Here is a 25,435-nt window from a genome sequence, read left to right on the forward strand (position 1 = left end):
TATCACTACCAAAACTGAGAATTGAGGATCAAAAACTTAGATGACAACATAGCTGTGTGGTGATGCATGAAGCAAAAGAAAACCAAGATCACTGTTTGCTAGATATATCAGCTTTGCAAGAACTAAAAGGAATAGAGCTTCCTCTGAAAAGCTGAATGAATAAACATTAGGAATAAAAGACAGTAAGGTGTGGAGGTTAAGACTGGAGGTATTTTCTGCAAAGTGAAATTCAGCTTTTCGTACATTGATTCTACATTGAAGTCAATTCCTCTTTTTCTCTGAATAACTGTTAAATCAAGAGTTTAAATTTTCTTTTTTTTTGTGAAAAACTAGTTAATGCTTTATTAAGTGATCATAGAGAAACCTGAGATATCATTAAAAAAAAAGAACACATCTATTTTTCTTCAGTGAGATGTGTATGACATAGTAAACTGCTATTTCTGTTAAGCAGTAGACAATTACCCTGCACGTCATTTCTGAGTTATATAGACCAGTGGAATGTTCCAGATTTCAGTCCCTACTTTTGTTACCTGCTACCGTGACAGTGACAGCCAAGGATCGAGGCAGACAGTCCACATCTACCATTAAGGGACAGCAAACAGGAGGTCTCTGACACTATCTCTAAAAATGCATTTGCTGGCAGAGCTGAAATGCAAGCAGTTCTCCATTCAGAGAAATGTAATTTCTAGCAGTAGTTTGAGGGGAAAGGGAGAGGGGTAATGACAGTGCATTAGCTTGGGTTTGCCAAATGCAAAGAACAAACGTTCATCTTAGTACCATTAAAAAAAAAAAATTGGAACAAGCATGTTATCATCTTTTCAGTGAACAGGAATTAAGCATGTGCTTAATATTAAGCAAGGGCTGAAACAATGTGCTAAACTGGGACCACTGTGTTAACTGGTACAGGTTCCCCTTTTGCTTTGAATAATCCCTGTCGGCTACAACGGAGAAAGATTTCTAGCAGTTGGCACACATTTGAAAATGATGAAGAGCAAAGAAATCTCTGACTCAAAGTCTCAGATATGGTGCAAGTCACAGTTTGCAGAGGCGATGAAATTACAGAACCTGAGTCAGGCAGATGACAGCATTAGTGTGGAAAGGATTATTAGTGTGAAAGGTATTAACAGAGGATATGCAAAGAGGCTCGCCTCTCAGCATTCCTGTGACTGAAGCAGAAGATAAAGTTTCTTATGTTCCCGTGAAGAAAACCGTTCCCATCCTGCTGCGGCTCCAGTCCAGCCCGCGGGACTCCAGGGAGCGACGTTCACGGTCGCCCCATCTCTTACACCAAAACAGGTTTGCAAAGCGCAGGTCTCCTTGCAGGAAGGAGGGTGCTCGCGCTGCCATTGTAATCCCTTTCTCAAAGGTCTCTAATAATATTTCTTCCCCTCCTCCTTTTAATGAATGGTAATAGAGAACACTTGATTAGAAGCCTTTCATCATTTAAGGACTAGGGGCTTTAGCTTTCTGACCTACTTTCCTTGCCAATGAAATTCCATTTTTAGCTTCAACTCAAGGTCTGAATGTTACCCAAATTCAGACCATCTGTTTTAACTGCCTACAGGCTGAGAAGTTGATCCAAGCCAGGAAGAATAAATGGAACCAGTGTGTGCATATATTAAGTATTCTCCACCCTCAGTGTATTAAATAACCTACTCAGTTTATTCCTAAGTCTACATAAACATTCCTGTTTCTTTGGGCCGTGCCTGCTGTTGTTGTAAGGAATATTTATGCTACCAGTTGCTCCCAGAGACCTTCAGCTAGGTCACCTTTCTTGTACGAGTACAGGAATGAGCAGGCTACAGCTGACCCCAAGTCCATCTAATCCCTTAATTTGGCTTTGGTGAGGGTTAGTACGGGCTACCCAGAAGAAGTACAGAACCCCCCTAAGCAAGTCATCAGGGATAACCTGCTTCTCTTTCTAATTCTCACTCTTAGAGAAGCAACAGAACTTGCACCTCCTCAGTCATCCTTTTTCATCCCTGGTGATGTAACTACATGGTCTCGGTGCTAATAAAAAGACAGCTGACCGTCCTTTTGTGAATCTCTAGCAAATTCCCCACAGTATCTTGAAACAGTGAGTTCCAATGAGGTAATTTCTTGCACTGTACAGAAATCCCTCTCAGTTTTAAATGTCCTATCTTCCCATTTCACTGCACATTCACTTCTGTTAGTATGAGAAAAGGGCCTAACAGCATCAGACCTTGATTCAGGATTTCAGATACATCTCTGAGTCCTTTTGTTACGCAAAACTCAGTAACAAATATGAATTTATAAACCATAACAAAATAAAAAGGCAACATTACTTGGAAAATCCCTACTAAGTAACTGCTGACCACAGCTTTACAAAAAATCAAAATGAATCTGAGTACTGAAGATAAGCTTCTGCTGCTAGTACTGATATACATCTACAGCACTCATTCCTCGCAGCTTGGCTGATGGATGTAATTTCAGCAGAATATCTAGGGAGGACGAGAGCATCCATGAAAACATTAACAAATAAAATGTGCCAGGGAAAAAGAAAACAGCAATGTAAAACCAAGCCAGATATTGCAGAAGTTGAACACCCAGCTGGGGAGCTGCCCAGCTCAAAACAAGGCAGAAAATAAGTATATTTAATGTAAAAGAATCCTAGCATGAAATAGGCTCTGTACTTCCCGGACACAGCTGATGTGCTGTTCAAGTCTGTCATTTGACAGCCTGTTTATAGACTCCCTTGCTTCAAAGCCATTATGGCTCTGTTTACAGCACGCTCTTTCAGGAGGCACCACAAGCCTCCTCGCATGTCAGGTTTCTCAGGCATTGATCAGTCCATCCCGTTCCTTCTAGGATTAGTGTATTTAAAAAGCTGTCATTAACATACCAGACTGTCCTTATGGCCATGGGCTACTGAGTCTGTGTCTGCAAAACACTTTCAAAAAACTTCTATATTTTCAAAATATCATGCCAGCATTAACTAATTATTCCTCACAACACTTGTCCAGGACAGCTCTGAAAATATTTTGATCTCCCTTACAGACATGGAAAAAATCACATAGAAAGCGGACCTGAGGCCATAAAACGAGCCCATGGCAAAGTCAGCTTTCAGACCTCAGGAGCGCTCCATCGTTGGTTCTGTGTCGCATGTCTGCATTCAATCCATCAGACGATATCACGGCCTCAGTAGCTCCAGAGCCCTCCCTCCCACCGTCCCAGTACACAGGAATTAATACATCACACGTGAAAGTTTGTATGCCTCTGCCAAGAAAGGCAACAGCATCTTTGCATACCTGGAGGTATGAATACGTGACGGGATAAAACCCAACCGGGCAGGAAAACGGCACATGTGAGCAGCAGCTAGCTGTGCTCCGGAGAGCTGTGGGTTTTGATGGGGTAATTCCAGCAAGGCAGATGAAACAGCTAATGTGGCAGAGGAACCGTGAGCCAAACCCTAAAGAAAAGATCTAACTATCCCCAGCCCCCATACCATAGCTGTTAATTCCCCGTTCATTCGTCATGTGCAAAAACAAGAAAAGAACGAGTAACATTTGCTTTTGTTTTCATGGTATCATTGGAAGTGACACGATCGTTATTTCAGTGGAGGTTCAAAGCAGCATTAGCATGATTACATTGGACTTGTACCTATTAGATGGAGGAACATGAGCTCCTCTGAGCTGTCAAATGCAACACACGCGGTCTTGCAATGCAACTGAAACATTCTAGCTGAATTTTAGATATTTTTTTTCTCTTTTGTGCAAATCAAAACATTCCACAGCGATTTACTTACAGTATAAAAAAAGGATCTCTTGCACCTGGAAAGCTACATGCTAATTCCATGCTTTATTCTATCTCTTTCATGCAAAAGGCTTTCAAAATCATATTCTATTGTATGGTACATAATGTTATTATTCTGTCCTTATTGTCCTAAAAGCAGAAGCTTACAGGCTGGAGTGAAATCTTCTTTTGACTCTACTGTGCTGGACAAAAGGTTAGAGAGATAAAGAAGCTCTCAAAGAGCTGTTAATGCCACTGTGAGGCAGAAATACTAAATCATTTGAAGCAGCATTGTTTCTGTTTCCATCCTCCATGAGATTTTTCAGCTTTTATAGGATGTGTGTGAAAACCACAAGGTTTTGCACCACTAGGCAGGAAATGTCCCTTGACTGCTTAAACATAGCGACCAGAAAAAGCCCAGTCCTCTTCTGACCGTTTGATCCACGAGCCAGCTGTCCCCATGTTCTTGTGTTGGCTCTGTGACCTTAACCAAATCATCTGGGGGCACAGGAGCGTGCACCAGGACTCCCTGAGCGTGCTGCTCTGTGGGGCTGGACTGCCCTCCCTTGAGCCAGCTCTGGAGAAGACGAGGGGTGTTGGACCTGACCCTCTGTCCAAAGGCAGGTCTTTTACTGGTAAGAAGGAAGGTGTTGAGATACAGGTTTAGCAATTTTCAATTGCACTCTTATCTCCTCTGCATCTAGAGAAACCACTGGAAACAACAGCTATACAATAATGGTGATTTATGAACCGTACGCCCCTCCTCAGGTGCATGCCTTATACCGGCTGAAAAGTTGGCACATAAAAAGGCTGCTGGAAAAGAGCATCCTCTGAAAAGCTGTTTCCCTGTCCCCACGGAGTTGTTACCGCTGTAGCACCTTCCAATGTCCCTATACCGTAGGATCTTCCAGCTTTTTTACTACAATTCCCCATTTATAGGGCTGTGAGTGTTGCACAGAGAGCTAGGATCATCAGAGATGCTGCTGAGAGTCTATTTTTAGAGTGAGTCATTTGATGAGCTGTTCAGCACCTTATTTATTGCTGTCTCCAGCTGAAGGAGCTAAGCACTGTCCAGACACCTCTACCGCTAAAACCAGAACTCGGAAGCAGTGACCTCTATTTGATAGCATTTTCTGTACTGACAGAGAGAAAAACAACAGCACGTTATGCTGTCAAGGCTAATAGCTGCTAATTAGGGTGAGTGGTATATGACCCCTTTTATATCCAAAGAACACAGAAGTCACAATACAAATAAAAATAAATGTTGAAATTCTGCATTTGCAGTCTTTTCCAGTCTAAAGAGTGACCACTTAAAAGTAACATCCTATTTTGGTTTTTTCCTGGTTTGTCTGTTTAAGGCTTTACTTGAACCTTACATTATTTGTCCAGTGGGTAGAAGTCTCAGTGTTCACAGTGTTTCCTTGGTAGGAAATGGGGCTTTGAAGGGACAGCAGGAGAAGAAAAGGGGACAAACCGAAGCTATGTCGTTGGAAACATGGGATACATGCGTAGAGGCTCCAGAATCACCATCAGCGTGCAGAGCACCGAAGGGACTGCAGCAGCAAGGGCAGCTCCTCCCAAAGGTTGCACGCCTTCGCACGCCCCAGTGCTCGTCTGGCAGCAGGTGTATCTCACCGAGCACAGCCAGTAAGCAGAGCAATGAATTCAGCAACTGAAAACTGGCTGAATCTGTTGCCATCTAACCGGATTCCTGGCAAAATAAATAGAAAAGATGTTTCTCTCTAGACATGTTCCACATCTAACCTAGCCGATGCTCAGCATTTATCTCTGGACAAGCCTGGAGCCACGTACAGGCTGTGTTTACTCCAGACTTCTGTACAACTGCTTTGCATTATTAATATTTGTAAGGCAGTAGCACTTAGGGGTCACTGCTGGGTGTGGGGTATATTCAGAACATGGAGCAGCTCCTGCTCTGAAGAACATAGCACCTACTTAACCAAGCAGGCAAAGAATCAGTAACCAATTGCCATTTCATAAATGGGGAACTGAGGTACAGAAAGCTGAAATTATTTACTAGAGGTCACATTAAAAGTCTACTGAATTTGCAGCCTCCCATTTTTTTACTACAGGCTCAAACATCCTGTTAGACCCTCTGAATGTTAATCATTACCTAACTTTTCTATCTTCTTGCTGCTCTAATGAGATTATTGATGAATTACTTAAAATGCACTTTCTGTAGAAGAAATTTTTTAGGTGACAAGTTGCCTTTTACTAAATAAATTAAAGGGAAAGTTGAGTTCTCTCATTCCAGTCTGGGGAAAAGAAGTTTGGGGTTTAAAATGCCCAATTAGTACTAACTGAAATCCAATATCTGAGATTATTTGGCACTGTATCTGTTATAAATATGCCACGTGGCCATTAGTACCTTGTGGTACCATCAGGACAAAAATAGTCACTCCAGCGATTAATATTGCAGTAGCTACAGTCAATACAGGAGTAGAACAATTGCAACTTTATAGGTTCATTCCAAACCCCATCAAAGTCAAAGGGAGGCCCCTCATTAAGTGCAAGGGGATCTAAATCAAGCTCTGCTGAAGCATAGCTGGGTTTTGCTCTGATCAAAAAGCTATGACATTTCCAAACATCAGTATCACTCACACTGCAGGTCAGCCCAGTAAAGCCAGAAAACATGGCTGGAAGTACACGACATGCCATGCAAACCCAGAGGGACAAATCTAACAGCGTTCTCTCCGCAGATAACTCTGCGGTAGATCCAGGTTTTAGGTCTTGTTTCTGTGCAGCCTGCTCCAGCTAGTGCAAAATTTCTCATTGCAGTACCTCTCATAATAGTTTTGCAAATGAAGTTCTACATCTCCCCAGCAAAATCCTCTGTGTTCCAAGACATCTTTCCTGATGGTGTTTTAAAGCACCTTGTCTGAAGTCCCAAGTAATGAGGTAACTCTCAGTCTGCGTGTAAGAACAAAACTCTACAAGACAGACTGTGAGCCAGACACTTATTATTATACTTTCTACAAATGCACGGAAGGGCTTTCTCTCAGTGCTCCAGGTCACCAAGATCATGTTTGAGGCATATGATTAATTTTCAGCCTTATTGTGTTAAGGGGTGGCAGGAGAAAAGTAAGAAAGATTTTTTTTAGAACAGTGTTAAATGAGGCAAAGACCTTGTCACTTAGCAAGAGCTTTTAAACTATCCTTGCATAAAGCAGCACCTAAAAAGTTAATAGACATAAATAGCATTTTATTGATTTGAGGTATTCTGAGGAGTTTTAATGCAGGTGAAGGCAGGAAAAGGATTCTGCTTGGATAATTAAGCCTTAGCTAGTGAAGCCTGAAGCATTTACACCAAAAAAAAAAAAAGAAAACAAACCACCAAAAAAAACCCCAAACACCAAAAACCTGAAAATGCCAAAGAAAAGCTGTCACTTAGCCTGAAACTAAGCCTTTCCTGGGACACAAGTGAGTGTGACAGCCCAGCGATGATAATCTTTACCCAGCTGCTTGGCCACACTGTCTAGCCACTGAGCCTAGAAAGAGAGCCCATGAGCGACTCCCAGGAGCAAGCAGTTAATGTGTAATGAGTTCTGCTTTTATTCAGAGACACTCATACCAATGAGTTCTTGGATAGGGGAAAGACGTTCAGCTGATAAAAAAGGTGTTTTGAAATATTTGGTTTTCCCCTTGGACATAAATTATTCTTAGCACAACTCAATTCCCATAAAAGCTCTTTGTTGGTCATATGCAGACATCAAAGGTAAAAATAAAGCCTCAACGGTAAATCATTTTGCTTTTCAATATTTGCTGCCTCAAACACCAGAACATCCCAAAGAAGAGCATGGAAATCCCAAACACCATCTGGTAGCAACTATGGGCCTCTCCAGATTTCAAGCACCCTGAAACAAGGGATGTCTTCCTTAGGCCCAGATTTTGATTTTAGCATCCTTTCCCTGTCTACTGCAAAACTGCAGCAGGTTGCAGTGCCTGCGACCTCTCTTCTACTCCAGGGTGTAGCCAGGTCACATAAACCTGCTTGCAGTGGGATTTCACAGCGTACAATGTGTCCTCCTGAGTCACAGAGGTACTTCGGGAATTCCTGTACCCCAGTGGTTTGTACATGGTCATTTCAGTATCAGAGACTTTTTTTTAAAAAATCTGTTATTTGGCTGCTTGCTTTTCCCTTTTCTCCAGATGAAAATTAGTTCAATGAATATTGATATTAATATACATTTGCATGCAAGCATGTGATAAATGGCTCACCGAAACAAGGCCTGTAAATCCAGTCAGTGGCTGTGCTAATTGTGTTCCTATCATACTCTAGGGGCATTAGCTACAAATGAGCTTTTTGTTACATGATCAGAACACACTGCAATCCACATCCAGCTTTCTGGATGGGTTTTTATTTGCCTATCAACCATTTGCAGAAGAAAGCATTGTTGAAGTCACTTCTAGAGGGCAAACTGCAGGGGAGGAAGAGCCTCCCATGGAGTTTACCACCGCATCTGCTGAGCGCAGGGCACAACATTTGCATTGCCAACATCTGGTGCTTGCTGGATATCCGAAGTTGTGCTGCGAGGTAGGGGAATCGTGAGCGATGGCGCAGTCGGTTAGAATTAAGAGGTCCAATCACCTGGGATGCAACGTGGGGATTGCGTTGGGCCAAACTGTAAATCAGAATTCAGAATTCCCCGTTACTTTCACGATAACGCAGCATTCAGTGAGCCAGCGCAGTCAATCACGTGCCCGAGCCCCAGGGCAGGTTCAGTACCGTATGTTCCATGGGGGAATAACAGCCATGCTCCTTCTTAGGGCACTGGTGAGTAGCCACAAGGCAACGCACGTTGGTTTTCTTTACAGAAGGACAGTATTAACGCTTAAGCTTAAGTATAAAACTGCTGCAGAAAGCTTTCGCAATATGCGAAGTAAAAACACAAACAGCAAATAAGCACTCAACAGAGTGGTGATTTCTGTCGCGTGGAATCCACAGAACCTAAACCAGCATCATCTTCCATCTGCATAAAATGGATTATTCCATCTCAGTTCTGCTGGTGTTATTTAACATACAAATTACAATTGTTAATGAAGATTGCTGGGTCAAATCCAGTGCAGAGGTTTGTCTGAATAATTTTTCAGCTGGTTTCATATTCCTGACAATTCACCCTTTACTGAATCCAGACTTTGAATGAACCCCAATTTCTGACTGTACAGATGGCAAGGAAATGCTGGGTTTTGACACAGAAGTGTAAATCAGTCCTCGTTTGCACCTGGATACAAGGGAATGAAAATATATGAACCTGCTCACAAGCAGACGTACAGTTTTAAGTTTGTTAGAGCTCATCTGCGTGGAGAGGTAGGTACTAAATGAGTGAGGGCATGAATTTAACGTGCTCAGCAGCTGCCTGAACTGGCACATCTATTCTGCAACAAGAGTGCCTTTCTTTGGCTTAGCTTAATTCATTGCCCAAGCGCGGTGTAATTGCTATCTCTAGGATGACAGCACCACATGAATTGTTGCTTGCAGGATGGATTTCTAAGCTTTAGTGTCCAATCTGGACACTCACATTGCTGTGCGCTCAGGGAACCTGAGAAGGCTTTTGGTGCACTTGTCTGAAGGAGGGGCTTCCCTTCTTTTTTTCTTTTCCCCCTCTAGTTATGGTGACATGGTGCCCAAGACCATTGCTGGGAAGATATTTGGCTCCATTTGCTCCCTGAGCGGGGTGCTGGTCATTGCTCTGCCCGTTCCAGTCATTGTTTCCAACTTCAGCCGAATTTACCACCAGAACCAGAGAGCCGACAAGCGGAGAGCACAGAAGGTAAGCCATCCCGTGCGGCTGCCTCCTCCGAAAGCTCGGCAGCTGCCAGCAAATCTCAGCCCCTGCTTGTCACCACGGGGCTTGTGAGACACCAGTGACAATTCTGAATATTGCAGAGGGCAGCTGCATGCACCTATCCATCTACCTGCACGTGTAGGCTTACCTTCACACGCAGTTATATCTACCTATACCCATACAGACACAAGCTAGTTCATTGCACACACTGTGTACTGGCGTATTCTAAACATTAGAAGCAATGGGGCTTTTATTGCTCACCTTTGCTACACACCAGTCTGAAATAAATATATACATATACACATAAACCCTTAAATCATTAACAGGAGCTGTTTATCCTTCTGGCTGCTTGGTTCCTGTCCTCTCTCTGCCCTGGAGTTTTGAAAACACCCATCCAGAAACATATACTTATCAGTACACGTACCCCCTCAAAGCTGCAGACTGTTACGTAAACAGAACACTGGGAATACACAAAAAGCCCCTGGAAACGTCAGGGGATTACTGAATATTCCAAAATCTGAACGGTTTTTAGCAGCATAATCTTAACGATTCACTGAGAGAGTATAACAGATTTATTATATCTCTCTTTCAGTCTGCTAAATTACACCAAAACCAGCATCAGGTTTTCACAACAACTGCAAGCTAAAGGTCTGGGTTTTTTTTTCTCCCTATGGAATGCTGTCTGCCAGAAATTCAAGACTCAGGGGACCTGACAGAGAATAGTAGTAGAAAGATGTGCTATTTCTGCTTCAGGCAAGCATCTGGGCCGTGCCTACTTCTTGCATCTCGGGGAGCTGACAGCAGAGAGCTGAGATACAAGACCTACAAAACCACAAAATTTGGCAGTCAAAACACATAAGGAGAGTAGCAGAGAGACAGAATCATGCAGGAATGAGTTGCAGTCTCCGTAAGTCATTGCTGGGTTTTACACATACCTGCATTAGGTTTGGCATTGTACATGTGAAACATCAAACTGCAATAATTTCGGGAGGTGTTTTTGGGGGGGAGAGTTGTTTGTCTGATTAGTCATACAACATAATATAGATTTAAAAAAAACCTAAAAAGATATCATAACGGAAGTCCACTCAGTACCACACACTGTTCAGTCGGCAGCCGGACAGTGGGAAACCAGTATGGATCATTGCATTCATTTAATGAATTTAAACGATTTGCAGAGTGGGTTGCCTAATGTGAGGCTGCACCCAGGCATAAGGTATCTGGGTTTAACTTGCAACAGGAACATTCTAGGTGTCAGTGCAGGGGAAGGACTGGAGTACCCATGTAGAGGTTTGGTTAAGGGGACAGTGTGCAACAGCCCATTTAAATAATTGAAGACTTTGAGAGAAAGTACTTGTTCTACTGAAGTGGCACATAAACACAGTGAGAGACAGAACCTGCGTTACAGTATTGCCTAAGCAGCAGATAAATAGGCAAGACAAATAAACAAACAGGATTTGTGCATAACCATGGATAACGATACAAAGAAGCCCCAGAACTGACTCCAGATCCGTGCTTTCGGACGAGGCTGTCCTTCTCTCCAGGCAGCATACCCGAGTTTCTTGTTCCGATGCGCCTTTTCCTTTATTTGTTGGACTGCGATCCACTTGGTGACAAGGAAATGTACCACCACCTTGGATGCTGATATGATTGATTGCAGCTTTTATAAGGTTTGCTGTATTGACACACACAGTGTATAATTTCCCCCCATTTGAATTTCTAATTCCCTTGATATTGGATGAATTTCTGGGCTAAGAAAGTTTTCTCAAGTCAGAAGTGTGAGTAATTTTCACATGATCATCACTGCATGAATACTAAAGAGAACGAAAGAGACAGAAGCACATTAATGACAGTCTCTCTGGAGATGGTCAGGACATACACAGGGACATTAAGAATCTGCTTTGATAGCATACTTGTTCCAGCATCATCCTCCAGTGAATTGAATCCCTTCTTCAGAAAGAGGGAAGTTCTCAGAATAGTTAAAACTCTGTCCCCATCTAATTAAAGATACAAAGACATTTGCGTGGCTTTTTCAAGAAGGTTGGAAAAAGCTCTTTGCACTCTCTCAGTCCTTGAACGTGAAGAGCCCACCAGTAGAAGCTCCTTATAAGCAGAGTTTAGAAGACTCAGCTTTGAAGAAACAACACAGATGTCTTTCCTAAGTTTCTAGTGTGCTAAATAATTTTTTTTTCTCTTTTAATTGAAGAGTAAATAATTTGTAGGGTATGTATTAATATAAATGCTTTAGAAGAAGTTCTGTTTAGTTCAAGAATCACAATTTTTATACTGTACAATTATAAATCATGATTAGGCTATAGATCATATTTATTTATTTTTTATGAACTCAGACTCAAGTTTTCCAATGAGAAATAGTAAAGGCAAAAGTACTGTACGAGTGTCAAATTGGCTGGATGTGACATTCACAGATTTGAAGGTCGGGGTGGGAGTAAACCTGGGCTCTCCAGCACAGTGGGGGTTTCTGAGGGGCTGCACTCCAGAAATCAGGAAAGTGCAGCACAGCCCCAGTGTCCCTCTGGGTTATGATGTGCTCAGTCTTAACTTTGTCTCTTAACTGCTGAGGAGGCATTGGTCTAGCAGGAAGATGTATTTAAAGAGCATGAATAAAATACCAGGAGGTGGCTGTTACTCATCAGCATCTATTCTTCAACTAACTGAGGAGAAATGTTCCTTAAAAAGGAAAAAAACAAAACAAAACAAAACAAAACTACCAGTGATTTAATCACCTTGAAGATAAATTATTCTTTGCCAAAACTGCACTGCAAGAGAATTAATTACAAGGAGATCTGGCAATCTTAATTTATTGTGCTGTGTCATCAAATTCTGTCCTCTGGCATGCTGCGAGGACCAGGTCAATCCGAATGGAAGATGAATTGATCATTTCTGACAAGGTTCATTTTGGTAAAATTGGGTTTTTTTTCCCCCCCAAAGACTTTTTTTTTTTTTCCTTTTTGACTGATGTGCTAAGAATAGACCTTCCTGACTTTGAAGCGATGCTGTTCTTCACTGAATGTCACAGCCTTTGGTTTTAAAAGAGAATTTGACACTTAAAAAGGCTTGACAATAGAATGACTTTGTAATTCAGATAATGCTGGAGTCTCTCTCTTGCTGTGTTCAGTTTGCAGCATAGATGCAATGTGAAGAAGGACACAAGTATCTGGTGCTGGTTTGAGGACTACACCTCCCACTTTTCAACCCTAGAAAGAGAAAGCAGAGGCAGCTACTAACAGCTACTGAAATGCTGCTCTTTTAGCAACAGTAGAAAAAGTTCAGCCCCAAGCCACAACGTTATTCCCACCAGAGCAGGGCAGTAGAGAAATGCACTGCTGAAAGACTGCCAGATAATACAGTAGTGAAAAGAATAGATGTGGCCTTTAGGCTTAGTGCAGCAAAGATCCCAGAAGTGCAGATTGCTCTCCCAAGGTTTACAGGAAAGCTGTAGACCTCTGGACTCGGAGACTGGTCAAAAATCCTGCAAGAATGATCCTTCTTGAGTAAAGTCTAGCTGCTGACAGGCGAATTTATTCCCATGTCTTTAAGCAGAGAACCAATACCAAAATCAAAGGCCCTGACTTTGCACAAACATTTACAACAAAAAAGGAAGAATGAAGGAGAAGAAAACACTAGATCTCAGTGAAAATACTTTTAGAAAGGTGTTTTTCAAAGTGTTATGGGAGCCTTTGTTGGTCCTTAATATCCCAGGTCCAATGACTTGTCTTTGTCCAGCTTTAAAATAACCAACTCAGGTCCCTCAGCTGGATAGATTGTGCTAAGTGCAGCAAAGTTAGTTTGTTCTGTTGTTTTTTTTGTTCCTGGAATGATGCTTCAGAAAAGACAACTAGAGACCCCTTTGGTATCTCCCCAAACTGCTCCAATACAGTCCAACTAATTCAGCAGTACGACCCCATCGGCTCCAATGTCCCATTCCCTGGGGAAACAGGAGCTGGCAATAAACTGCACAGGAGCTCTCAGAAACTGAGTTTGCTTAGGTGGGCAAATGACTGACAAATAGCAACGTGCACTAGCAGCTTTTTGGTAAGAAAAAAATGGTAGGATAGAAAAAAATACTGAGCCAAGGGCGATACAGCATTACAGGTTAAGCCTATGTGGTTGTTAGCCCCAACTCCCTGCACACGTAAACGTACATGCAGATGAAGACGGTAAGTCCTCAAAGGCGTATTTAAAGCAGTTTTGAACAGCCTCAGAAGGCACACGGAAGTAGAGTGGCAGCTGAAATGTTTGGAGATAGCAACAACAGCATACAGCAAACTAGTCTCTAGACCAGCCCCCTTAGGGCTAAAATTTAGCCAACTGAGTTGTTCTAGATCTTCTCAGTTTGGGGGAAAACAAATGTTCCGAAAGGGGCCTCTTACACAATGAAGTATGCCTCCTCACATTTGCACAACAGAGGAGGGAGAAATGTAAATGCTCAGATGCTGTGAAAAAAACCCTGTTTAAAGTGCATTTATCATTTAATGGTTAGATTTGCTAAATGAGCCAAGATACTGAAATGGCTGATAATCTCAGAGGGGTTAGCATGGGTTTAGTGGTGCATTTCACAGGGGCTAAACCGAAACCGTCGTCTACGAATATAAAACTTGAGTAATCACAGTGCTTGGTTTCAGGTCTGAAGTAAACATGCTTTTGAGGACTACAGCTTCTTAGCCTGTTCAGTTCATTTCATTTATTATCTGGTGGCCTTTGACTCTATGACAACAAGCAATGTACTGCAAAAGCCTTGAAATAGACTTCTCATTTCATCCTCTAGGCTATAAGTTCCCAGGAAAGAACCAAACACCCAGATTTAGGCAAGGAAAGGACTACCCAGGACAAAATCATTTTGCAGAGCCGCTCTCACAGAAAACTATAATATAGAACTGAAAACTGTAACGCAGGCTATCAAAGAGTAGATGGTATAAATTAGGTGAAGCAGAGAAGTGGACATATTGCCTGGTGGATGAATTAAAAGCATTCAATCACAGAGCCAATATCAGCAGAAGAAAGGAACGAAGCGGCAAGGGATAAGCTGTATCTTTTCAGATGGAAGTCGATGAGAGGAGGTAGATGGAGGAAGGTTATTCCAGACAGTGAGAGCTACTCCTGAGATGGTTGCACACAGGCAGCTATGGCTCTGCAGACTGATGAAGAGGTAACTATGGAGATGCTTAAAAGGGGCTTAAGCCAAAAGGAAGGAAGAGTAAGGACACAAACGTCTTTCTGATTATTCCATAAGAGGCACATTAGAAACAGCCTGTTCCAGGCCCAGCCGTCACTCCCAGAGGCATGGAAAACAGGGCTGCAGTCAGCAGAGCGGATGAAGAGGGAAGATGGTGATGAAAAGAATGCTTAATACTAGATTTATGTCACCATCGTACCCATGAGAAAGACGGCCCACACACCTGTCAATAACGAGGCCATTATAATAATTGATTTGCTACAGAGCAGGGGAGTCAGCTTTGAAATGTTCTGTTTTTCAGCTGACACCCTAAATTTTGGAGGTGGGTTAGTGAACTTCAGAGCGTGGAACAGAACGGCCAGAAAAAGCGACTCGAGCAAAGCTGTGAGCTGTCTAAGGAGAGCTCAGTGACAGAACATGACTCAGTTCCCAGCAGGGAATGGGGTTGGGAACTTAAGGAGAGAGAGAAACAATAAGGTTAAAACTGGAGCTGGCTGACATTTAAAAAACATGTTTTTTTCAACCACAATGAATCTGCGTGGAATGTTTTTGTTGTTGTTGAAATTTAACAGTTTTTGACAGGGGAAAAAAAGCTTTTTTAATTAGTTTTTATTTTTTAAAAAAGATATTTCATTTTTGCTGAGGTAGGTACCTCTTTCTCTTCCTCCTCTGTTTCGTGTTTGGTGTTTGTCACATCCCCTCATACAGTTCAGGGGGAAAAAAACAAACAAATAAGCCAACCAGGAATCCTTCCTCTTTTCTTTCGTATCATCCAGGAAAGCAAAATGGCATTTTCCATCAGTTCAGCTAGTTCAAATTCCCAGGGTCCCAAAATGCATAAGACAACTAGATGCTTCCCCTGAAAGGAAGGACTGAAATCGGTGAGCTAGAGCTTATAGGTTCAGCCTCCAAAGCAAGCCCATATATCTAAATATTAAGCCTGTTGTCAGTAGTGGCCAAATGCCCAGATGACGTAATTTCCACACATATCCAGAAGCCGCTGCATTTGTTTCATGCCTTGAGGCCCTTTCACACCATGTCTCAGTCATAACCAGGTAACAGCCTGCAATGTGTAAGAACCTGACTAACCCATCCTCGGGGTCTCTCCTCGGTCATCTCAGCAAAAGGGTGTCCCCTTTCCCCACCTGTTGGGAGTCCGGCTTGTGTGGCAGCCCCTGTCCAGATGGCTCCATTATGTAGCACAGTTGGTAGGATTTGTAATGGCTGATGTTGCCCGCTTCATCCCAGACGCCTAGATAAATGCAAGCTGAAATCGCCTTGTCAAGGAGACCTGCATGCAAAATGTTCAGCCAAAAAACATTGGGAAGCCCTATCCTACTTTGGAACTGGGTTCTAGTGATCAGATTCTTTGCTGTTGCCTCTATTAACTAGTTATTTTACCACTCTGTCTAAGTAATGCAGAATCCAGTGGGCTGGGTGCAGTTTAGCTCCCATGCAGTTCCCAGCCTACATACCGAATAACAGCTCAAACACCCCTGCGCCAACTGCAATATATGGTTATGTCTAGATTAATGGATATGGATATATCCACTGGGTCAGGAAAAAAGATAACTAAAAGTGGGTGTAAATGGTAGTAAAGCTTATTGCAGTTACTAATTTGCACCATGACAGTGATAAGCAGATGAAGAACAACATTTGTTGCTGACACATGTGGTGCTGGGATGGCAATACAGGTCCCTGAGTCCTCTAATCACGTATGTCAGATGGATGGGAACACCCTGCAGTCTACCAGCACCCCTCTCAAGAGCCACTGCAGAATTTCCCTGCTTAGACACTGCCAGATGTCTTACACAGCCCAACTTGAGAAGTCCTAGAATCTCATTACTCCACTCCTCCCACTCCACCCACCAGCAGTGGTCTGCAAAGTCTGACTCAGAACAAGCCTTTGTTGTTTGAAGGTCATGAAAATCCCATCACACAGTAACTGCTGATAACTTCAGCACTGCATCAGGCTCTAAACCGGCACAAGGCAGGCCCTCTCCAGGCACGAGCAGGAGCCTGCCGTCCTCTTTCGTCTCCCCACTACAGCCAGTCTCACTGTTTTGACAAACTGATGCTGCTGCAGCATCGCCCTTCCATACTTCCTCTCTGTGACTCAGGTTTTTTCATGCATAAAACTAGGATAAATCCACTTTTTCTGGCTCGGTGGATTTTTGCAGTTAGATCATGTACACGTACAAGGTTATAAAGTGAAACCATCTTACGGTAATACTATTCATACCCAGGATTTTAAATTTATCTATCTGCACTTTTGCACTAGCAAGTCTTGCTGACTCACCAAACAAAGGAGCAGAAATGACAGCATGTGCTTCCCTGACCAGTCATGGGTAGCAAGCAGAGCAACAGTAAATGCTGGCAGAGAATGGTTCACGAGCAGGCAAGGGAATCAAGAGCGTGTGCAAAGCTTACAGTTAATTTTCAAAAAAATATCTATATGGGGAAATCACAGTCTGCCTGCGAGTACTGTGCAGGAAGAAAAAGCAGTTCAATCCAGCAGGCAAATTGCTCCATAGGAAATAGTTCCTCCTTTCTCCTCTTTGTGAGAGTGCAGCAGAACTCCTCTGTTTACTATGCAGACCGCTGCCTGACAGTAATTCCAGCCACCTGTTCTCCATGTAAGTGCAGTCATTTAGACCCAACTCAGCATTAACTCCGAACAAATACAATAATAAAGAGCAATTCTACACATTGTCCAAGAGCTTCGGTATCCAGGCGCCAGTGCATTTCTGACCACATACGAAGCATCAGCTTCGTTAGCAATTGAGTCAGGACAATTAGGAGCCATTCTAGTAGGAACGTGCAGGGATGCTGGAATGCACAAACAAGGGCCAGAGCAGCGCGTAGCCATGACGACTCCGCAGCTTTCTGCTGACAAACCGGGAGCCTCCGGCGCCCAGGACAGCACCCAGGCAGGCTTCTCCCTCCACACCTGCCAAATCAAGGCATGCAGCCAACGTGTTGTGCCTGTCAGCGTAAGGACGTGAGCTGAGACACGCATTCTTCTAAGAGTCTTCACTTATCAAATAGGACCATGGGATGGGTTTGTGATGGATTTTTTTCCCCAGAAGCCTCATGCGAGAGGTTTGTCCCCAGAGACCCCAGGAGCAAGAGGAACAACTAGGAGCAGCTTCAGAAAGAAAGCTAATTGCACTGCACAGCGACTTCATTGTCATCTGATGACTTCTGAGCAATTTTTGTTCACCAGCAAGCAACGCTTCTCTCAATTAATGCTGAAGGCTCGTAGCACAGGGAAGTGGGATGGAGCACAGCTCCTGGCCCTACCCCGCCTGGAGCAACAGCATTGCCCACACTGACGCTTAACCCCATTCACTCCCCTGGCTGCCGGTGGGTCCCTGCCCGTCGGAGACGAGACCTGCTCCCACTGCCAGTGAGCAGGCAAGGAGGCAGGAAAACAGCCCCACCGTCATCTCTTCCCCTTGGGCTTTATTCCACGGGGGAGAACGAAGGGCAAGAGTTTTACAAATTTGCTTATGTTTTCTTGAGTTTCATACAAAGGTTTTGTGGTTGTCATCCCCATCCACCCTGCCGTGTTTTCACCATCTTCCTGGGAAAGGCGTGAGCAGCACTATATGAAGCAATTACCTTCATTTTCTGTAGCTAACCACAGGCCTCCACACCATTAATTAGTGTTCATATATCAGGTCTAGTAAGTTGACATGTGACACTAGATCAAATTCTGTTAATTTCTCCATCCCCTGAATACTTTATAGCTATTAATTAGGGGTGTGAGCTGTGTGAAAGATGTTATAAAAGTGAGGTCTGGAAACACAGACAAGACAGATAAATCACAGGCAGACAGATGCTCATCACACTTTGCTTTCAAACACGGGACCTTATTTTATAATAATGGAGAACAGCAACCTCTCTATAAACAATGCAGAAAAACATGAGGCTCTTTCTTGAGATGATGTTTATTAAGTAATACATTTCTAGACAAATTCTGACACCCTAATTTATACCCCATAAGACTTTACTTCTAACTCTGACAGACTATACCAGATTCCCACTACAACTGGTACGGCACCTCTTTGACCACGCATCCCTGGAGCGATTTTGACCCAAGCTCTAAAATCTGTCACGGCACTAAGAATGCCAAAAAATGTATTCAGGAATTTCTTTTGTTATTATTTCAAGAGGCAAACTTAAGAAGTGACGAGAGCTAGCTTTGTCAGTCAGCTGGACTAGTAGCGTGGGAGCCTCAGCATAGAGGAAGCTTTGAATTTCAGCCAAGATGCAGTAACTGTGTATAACACATTTCAATCAAGGAAAAACTGTCCATAAGGTCATTTCTTATAGAGATCGAGGTCTGACTGTAACCCTTGCTGGCTGGATGGATAGATGGATAACTAAAAAAAGGTATTAGAAATAAGCAGGACATCTACAGAGGATAAAAATATGAAATGGCCTCCAAGAAAGCTTACTTCTTAAATGTGAAGCAAAGGAATAAAGTGAGAATTGTCAAACTCTACAAAAAGTGAAGTTTATTCTATTCTTTCCTGTAGAATGCAGCAAACACCAGAAAGGGAATGGTCTATGTAAAAAGAAAACGTAAATACAATGACAACTGAGTAAAATTGGCAACAAATACATGCAGGCTGGAAATCAGAAGAAATTTTCTAAATAGAAGAATGAAGTTGTAAAATAAATGCCCAGTAGGAGTAAGAGCTTCACTAAGTGTAAGCCAGAGCTTGGTAAGCTCAAGATGAAAATGTACAAAAGGAAGTTTGCAATAGGAGGGGACCAGTCTCAGCGCTCCAGGGGCTTCCTGACCGTCCTGCATTTCTCTCTGCAAGTTTTGCGTATTACATTTTTTTCAAAGTTCTGTGTTTAATCAGCCAGGATATCTATGACTAGCAGAGAAGCCGAGATCCATTAAACTCCATATTCTGTGCATTGTTCTATAAATAGATTGAACATCGTGTTCTTCAGTGTTGGAAAAGATTAAACGATATAGTGCATTTGAAATGATGTTCTGTTGCTTTAATGGTGCCAAGGGTAAGGTAGGATTAAAAGGAGAGCCACAGAGGAGGGGAGGGGAATCTTTCATCTCTGGAAAGTAATGAAGAGGCTCAAAATAAGATCAAGGTCTGACTGTAAGTGGTTCTATCAAATTATATAGGAATATAATGAGTTCTACACTATCTAATTTCCATATGCAGCTCTACAACATCTGCCCCAAAGCAAAAATGACAGAATATTTAAACTTGGCTTAAAAGCTGTTTAACATAAAGATTTGAGAGGAAGGAAAGTCCAAATGTGCATACTTTGTTTCTTAGGAAAAAAAGGTTAAAATGACATAAAGATGATCTGCAGAAACTAACTTTTCTAACACGGCTGTAACTCCGCTGCCTGCCTATTACAATAGCCAGATGGAACCACGGCTAGCAGAATAACAACTAGTACTTATTATATGGGCCATTTGCTTTTTAAACAGCCATTATTTCACTCAGTGTTCAAACACATCTAACAACCCTGAGTCCTAATTCGGCAGTCCAGCCCGTTTCCAGGCTTTGTTAAAGATGGCACATCAGCTTCCCAGAGCCATAGGTAGGACAGGTGATCAGCGTTGCCTGATTATATTGAGGAAAGCACTCCACAGACAGTAGATTAATTTAATTTCTTGTCCACTATTATTTTTGAATACTTTTTTTAAAATGAAGACTTTTCCTTTTTCTGCTTGGCAAAGAAAAACTACTACAATAGGCTGGGAGCTAAGCTATTTTCCACCAGATGAAGGTTACATCCATTCCCTTTCCAAGTTCCATACACGCACTGAGTTCCCACTCAGAAGTACAAACTGAAGTCTGCTGAATTCCTTTCTGAATTTTATGCTAAAATTAGTCAAAGGTACCACAGATGAGATCGTTTTAGGAAGGCGAGAGCATGACTACAAGAAAACATGTTTTTGTCATGCCATACTCTTAAGCCCTGTCGTTAAGTCTGCAGAAACTCCTGTTTAAATGTACAATCTGCTTGTTATCTTTTCCATAGCCCAAAATCAACCATTTTCTTTCCATCTAGAATTTAAGTCCAGACCCAAACTAGCAACAGATGCAGACAAATGCAAGAAAATCGAGCACTTACTGAATGGCTGTGATATTTCACCTTGGAAATAAAAATCAGATCAAAATATTCTGTTGATTACTTTTGAGAACAGCTTCAATTTCAGCCTTAAAAGACCAGTGATGTACACCTACTGCACCATTGGACTCACTGCAGCAGTCAGCAATAGTTCTACTCATATTCAAACTACTAATTGTTTAGGCAAAAAAAATGTGAAGCACTGTTAATTATCTAGTGTAGCTGCATTTTCTGCCAGGAGTGCTCTTAGTGTGGTTTTAGCAGATAAAGTTAGACAGGACATGGACTGGAGCATCTCTCATACAAGGAAAGGCTGCGAGAGCGGGGACTGGTTAGCCTGAAGAAGAGAAGGCTTGGGGGGATCTTATTAACTTATATAAATACCTGAAGGCAGAGTGCAAAGAGGACGGAGCCAGGCTCTTTTCAGCGGTGCCCAGTGACGGGACCAGAGGTGATGGGCACAGACTGAAACACAGGAGGCTCCGTCCGAACGTCAAGAAACACTTTTTCAGCGTGAGGGTGACTGAGCACTGGCACAGGTTGCCCAGGGAAGTTCTGGAGTTTCCATCCTTGGAGATATTCAAAAGCCATCTGGACACAGTCCTGGGCAACTGGGTCTAGGCTGCCCTGCTTGAGCCAGGGGGTTGGACCAGATGACCTCTGGAGGTCTCTTCTAGCCTCAACCATTCTGGGAAGGAGAACGCTAATAACAGCTCCAGTCCAAAGAGGGAGCAGGAGTGGATGTAGGACCTGTACACACAGTACCTGATATACATATAGTCCAGTCATCTCCTTGCTCAAAAGCACGGAAGATCTGGAAAGCTGAAGATGTCTGGCAAATATGAAATTATGTCATAGGTTGTAACTTAATAGTTTATTATATCACATAAATCAAGAGTGAACATTATCTCCATAAGAACTAGATTAAAATCATCAATAAATAATAATTAGCTGTTTCCCGGGCCTGCCATCTGGTAAGCATTTTTCCTAGCCAGCAACTCCCGCTCCTTGCACTTCTCCAAAGCAGCTAGAAGATGAAGTTAGGCTATTCTTTCTTCTTTGTCAGCCCCTTTGGGAAATGTAGATACCCAGGATGCTGACAGCCACTTTCATCATCCTCCCCACCGTACCTCAGCACTCCATGTGTACAGGGCTTCACTGCCCTTCCTGCTTATTCCGAGTCTCCAGTTTCTTAAAAAGCATTAAGGAGCCAGAAGTTATTGAGACCTGCCTTCCATCCCGCTCTCAGGAACACGTGGGCTCCAAGATAACCAAATTAGTCATTCTAACCTGTAAGTGGCTGTCATTAGTATTATTATTTTCATCATATAAATTATCTTCCAGATTAGGTCATATGCATTTTGAGATCCTGTGGTTTCCTAGCAACTCCTCTTACCACTCTACATGCAGACACAATGTGCCGTTTTCTTTTCCTTTTTTAGACTCCTGATGCAGGGGTTATATTCAGTAACAGTGATCTCAGGCCTGGCCCTAATGACCTTTAGTCTGTCACGTTTGTGGGTTAAGATGGAGAAGACGGCTATCCCCCCAACCCCCAAAAGACATTTGCAGCAGATGGCCAGAAAAACATGGTCCTCCACTTGTCTGTCTTCTGTCCTGCAGACCAGAAGTACTGAGCTCTGCAGGACAGAGATGACAAAAGCATACCCACACGTGTTGAAAACTGGCAGAATTTGGAAGACCCCATCAGCTTAATTCTCCGGGTTTCTGACAGCAAAATATGTGACAGTACATAGTACGGTTCCCTGCAAAACACTGCTGCTTCAAAGCTTGCGTGGCGTGCCCTAAGTTGAAGGCTTTTGCCTCTGTAATTCACTCGTACCTCTGCCAGCCGGCCAAGTCCAGACCGATGCGTTCCAACAGGTAACACAAAACGCCTCTGGAAGGGCCAGATTTTACCGGCTTCCACACTGTGACCCGAGTCCTACACTGCTGCCAGGTGCCCTTCACGTCCTCAGTCCACTTTGCTCAGTCATACAAACCGGTGTCGAACCTCCACTGCAGATGTCAGAGGGGAGCGCTTTGCAGCCCTTAAACCCTTCGTTACTGTCAGGCACGATCAAAGTACCGCATCCCACGTAAACATACGACGTGTACCTAAATATCATGTAAAGCTTGTGTCACCTGATAGATATGCTTTCCAAATAATGCACATTTACACACAGACTTTCACATAAAAACATGAACTATGGTTTTAGAATTGTTTCTAGTCTAATGTGGGAAACTGTCTGGAGGGCCAAACCAATTTTAGGCACCAATTTTAATTAACTTCTCTAGCTGAGTTAATCAAGATATCTACCAAATTTAATCATGATTGGGGCACAGAGTTAGGTGATGTGACTATCCTAGACAGCCTTTTGTGTAAGGAGAATAGGATTAACTTCTGTCCTGCCCCACTGACATTTTTTAAAATAACAACGTCTGTTCTGAACTACAAAAGCTATGGGGCTTAATTATTCAGATAGCTAGTGGCCCTGTTTCAAAGAAGAAAAGAGAACAGACCTCAGAAACGAACCATCTCCAGTCCACATGGAGTACAGCTATTAATATTTGATCCCCTGCTAGCCTGGAGGCAAAGGGAATAATGTTCATTACAAGAGCCTAAGACTGAATCCACTTTAACAACTGACTGAACTGAAGATGAGGATGAAACCGTTCCTGCTATAGGTGAGGTGAGTAAGTTGGGGGACTCTGGTAACTCCTTCAGCAAAGGAGCTGATATTTTGTCAAGCACAGAAGGAAATGGAAGTCTTCTATGGCTGCCATCAGAGCCTCACTGTAAAGACCATCACTGGATCCGATATCCAATCCTGATTATGGAAGAGAGAAGATCATTGCGAAAAGTAAGGAAAGTCATATACTTGCAAATGGAAGAAATAATTTAATGAAAATGTAATTAACAGGAACAGAGAGACAATGCCATGTAACTGGGAAATGGAATATCCCTCAGTCCCTTATCCCCTGCTCTCTCCCCATAACGCATCTTCAATAGCAGTAGTCTCTGCATCTTTTGTTCCAGATTACAGTCTCAGGCCAGTCTTATTTGGGGCCTGGAGCAACACACCAGTTTGAGAAAGTCTTCAGAAAAACTGAAGATCCAATTTCATTTTCTTGTTGTACCCTCAGTCTACGACTTGCAAATACAACTCATGCCCCTTTCACAGGGTGACCAGATAGCCCTGCGAGATACCTCAGCCCCAGTACAGAGTAAGTTCCATCAGAGATTTCACTCTCATCTACTGACTTGGAGTCTTAACGTTAAATTGGGACAATGAAATCTAGGTGAAGTATAGAAAGGAAAGTCAATTTTGGATGTCCCCATTTTGGGGTGTCAAAAGAAGACCTATTTTTCAGACTGGTCATAGTCTGTGTCACCTAATTAAAGCTGCAAACTAGTAACCTGTACACGTCTTTGCCTGAGAAATTGTCTGCTTAAGCAGAAGCTCTTAAGGTTAAACAAATCTTTCAAATATTGAGGGCCAGAGTCACTCACGCGTGTACGGTAACAGAGCTCCTGGAATTATTATACTCTCTGGACCCACTGCAGATATTTGCCTCTTGGCTTTACTCTTCCTACAGTGTATACCCATTAGAACCTCTAATTAGAAAGGAAAATCACGAGTTCCATGTTATTTAAAAGATTATGCAGCATTTTAAAATACAGCACAATGTAATTATTTTTTAATAGCCACAGCTATTTCATGTATTTACTTTTAATGGTGTTTGAGTCATAAATTAACAGTAGAAAAGAAAAAGGCAAATGAGCACTTGACAGAGAAGCAGGCACAACTGAAAAGAAAAACTGAAACGCTAAAAACCCTGCGATTAAAAAGAAAGAGGGCCTTATTGGTTTTTCTTGCTTGCTTTATTCTGGATTGGTTTTTATCATTTAACTTGTCCACCTGGAGGTCAAGAAGGTCAGGGATAAATAAAAATGAGAAGAGTTGAACGTCTGTGTTGTTGCAGAGTGACTTCTGTCAGTTTGTCAAGAGATGCATATTTTTGGACAGTCTTACATTATCAGATACCAAAGTTAATAAACTAGCACTGCCGCTGCAGAGGACAGAAGGAACAAAAAAAAAAAACTGCACGATGATGAACATAGACTTTTTCATTAGTATTTCCCAATATTAAATTAACAACGTATGCTACTTGACTGGTAAGTGGAGCAAGTTACCAAACCTCCCTCTCAGCTCTCCTCCCTCTGAATGCCTGTTACTAGCCACTTGTACTGCAGCAGCATCTCCACCATCGCTGAGGACCGGGTGTCACCATGCTAGCTGCAGTACAAGCAGAGCAAGTGACAACACAGATGTCAGAGCACAGAGCTGAAAGACAAAGAGAGGATTAAACAACCAAGCATGTTAGAGAGAAGGTGAGCCATGAAAGCAACACACATGCAGAGCATGTACACACTGCTAGATCACATACAGTCATACCGTCCTCCTCTGCCAGGAACACGTCCAAGACAAGTGTCTCTAGTTGCTGTGCATCTCACCCCCCAAAAATGACTATTAACTTTTTAAAGAATAAACCAATCTGC

At 42.7% G+C, this 25,435-nt stretch overlaps 1 protein-coding gene across 2 annotated transcripts in view; it reads left to right on the plus strand.

The window, feature by feature from the left end:
- KCND3 (potassium voltage-gated channel, Shal-related subfamily, member 3) overlaps window positions 1-25,435 on the plus strand; it is a 122,593-nt gene that overhangs the window by 82,938 nt on the left and 14,220 nt on the right. For both annotated transcript variants that reach the window (XM_009331940.1, XM_009331941.1), the window contains exon 2: window positions 9,380-9,542. In XM_009331940.1, the coding sequence (XP_009330215.1) occupies window positions 9,380-9,542 (163 nt within the window). The remainder of the gene's footprint in view (window positions 1-9,379; window positions 9,543-25,435) is intronic.

Source organism: Pygoscelis adeliae, unplaced genomic scaffold (assembly GCF_000699105.1).
Source record: "Pygoscelis adeliae isolate BGI_AS28 unplaced genomic scaffold, ASM69910v1 Scaffold189, whole genome shotgun sequence".
In the NCBI taxonomy this organism is placed as follows: domain Eukaryota; kingdom Metazoa; phylum Chordata; class Aves; order Sphenisciformes; family Spheniscidae; genus Pygoscelis; species Pygoscelis adeliae.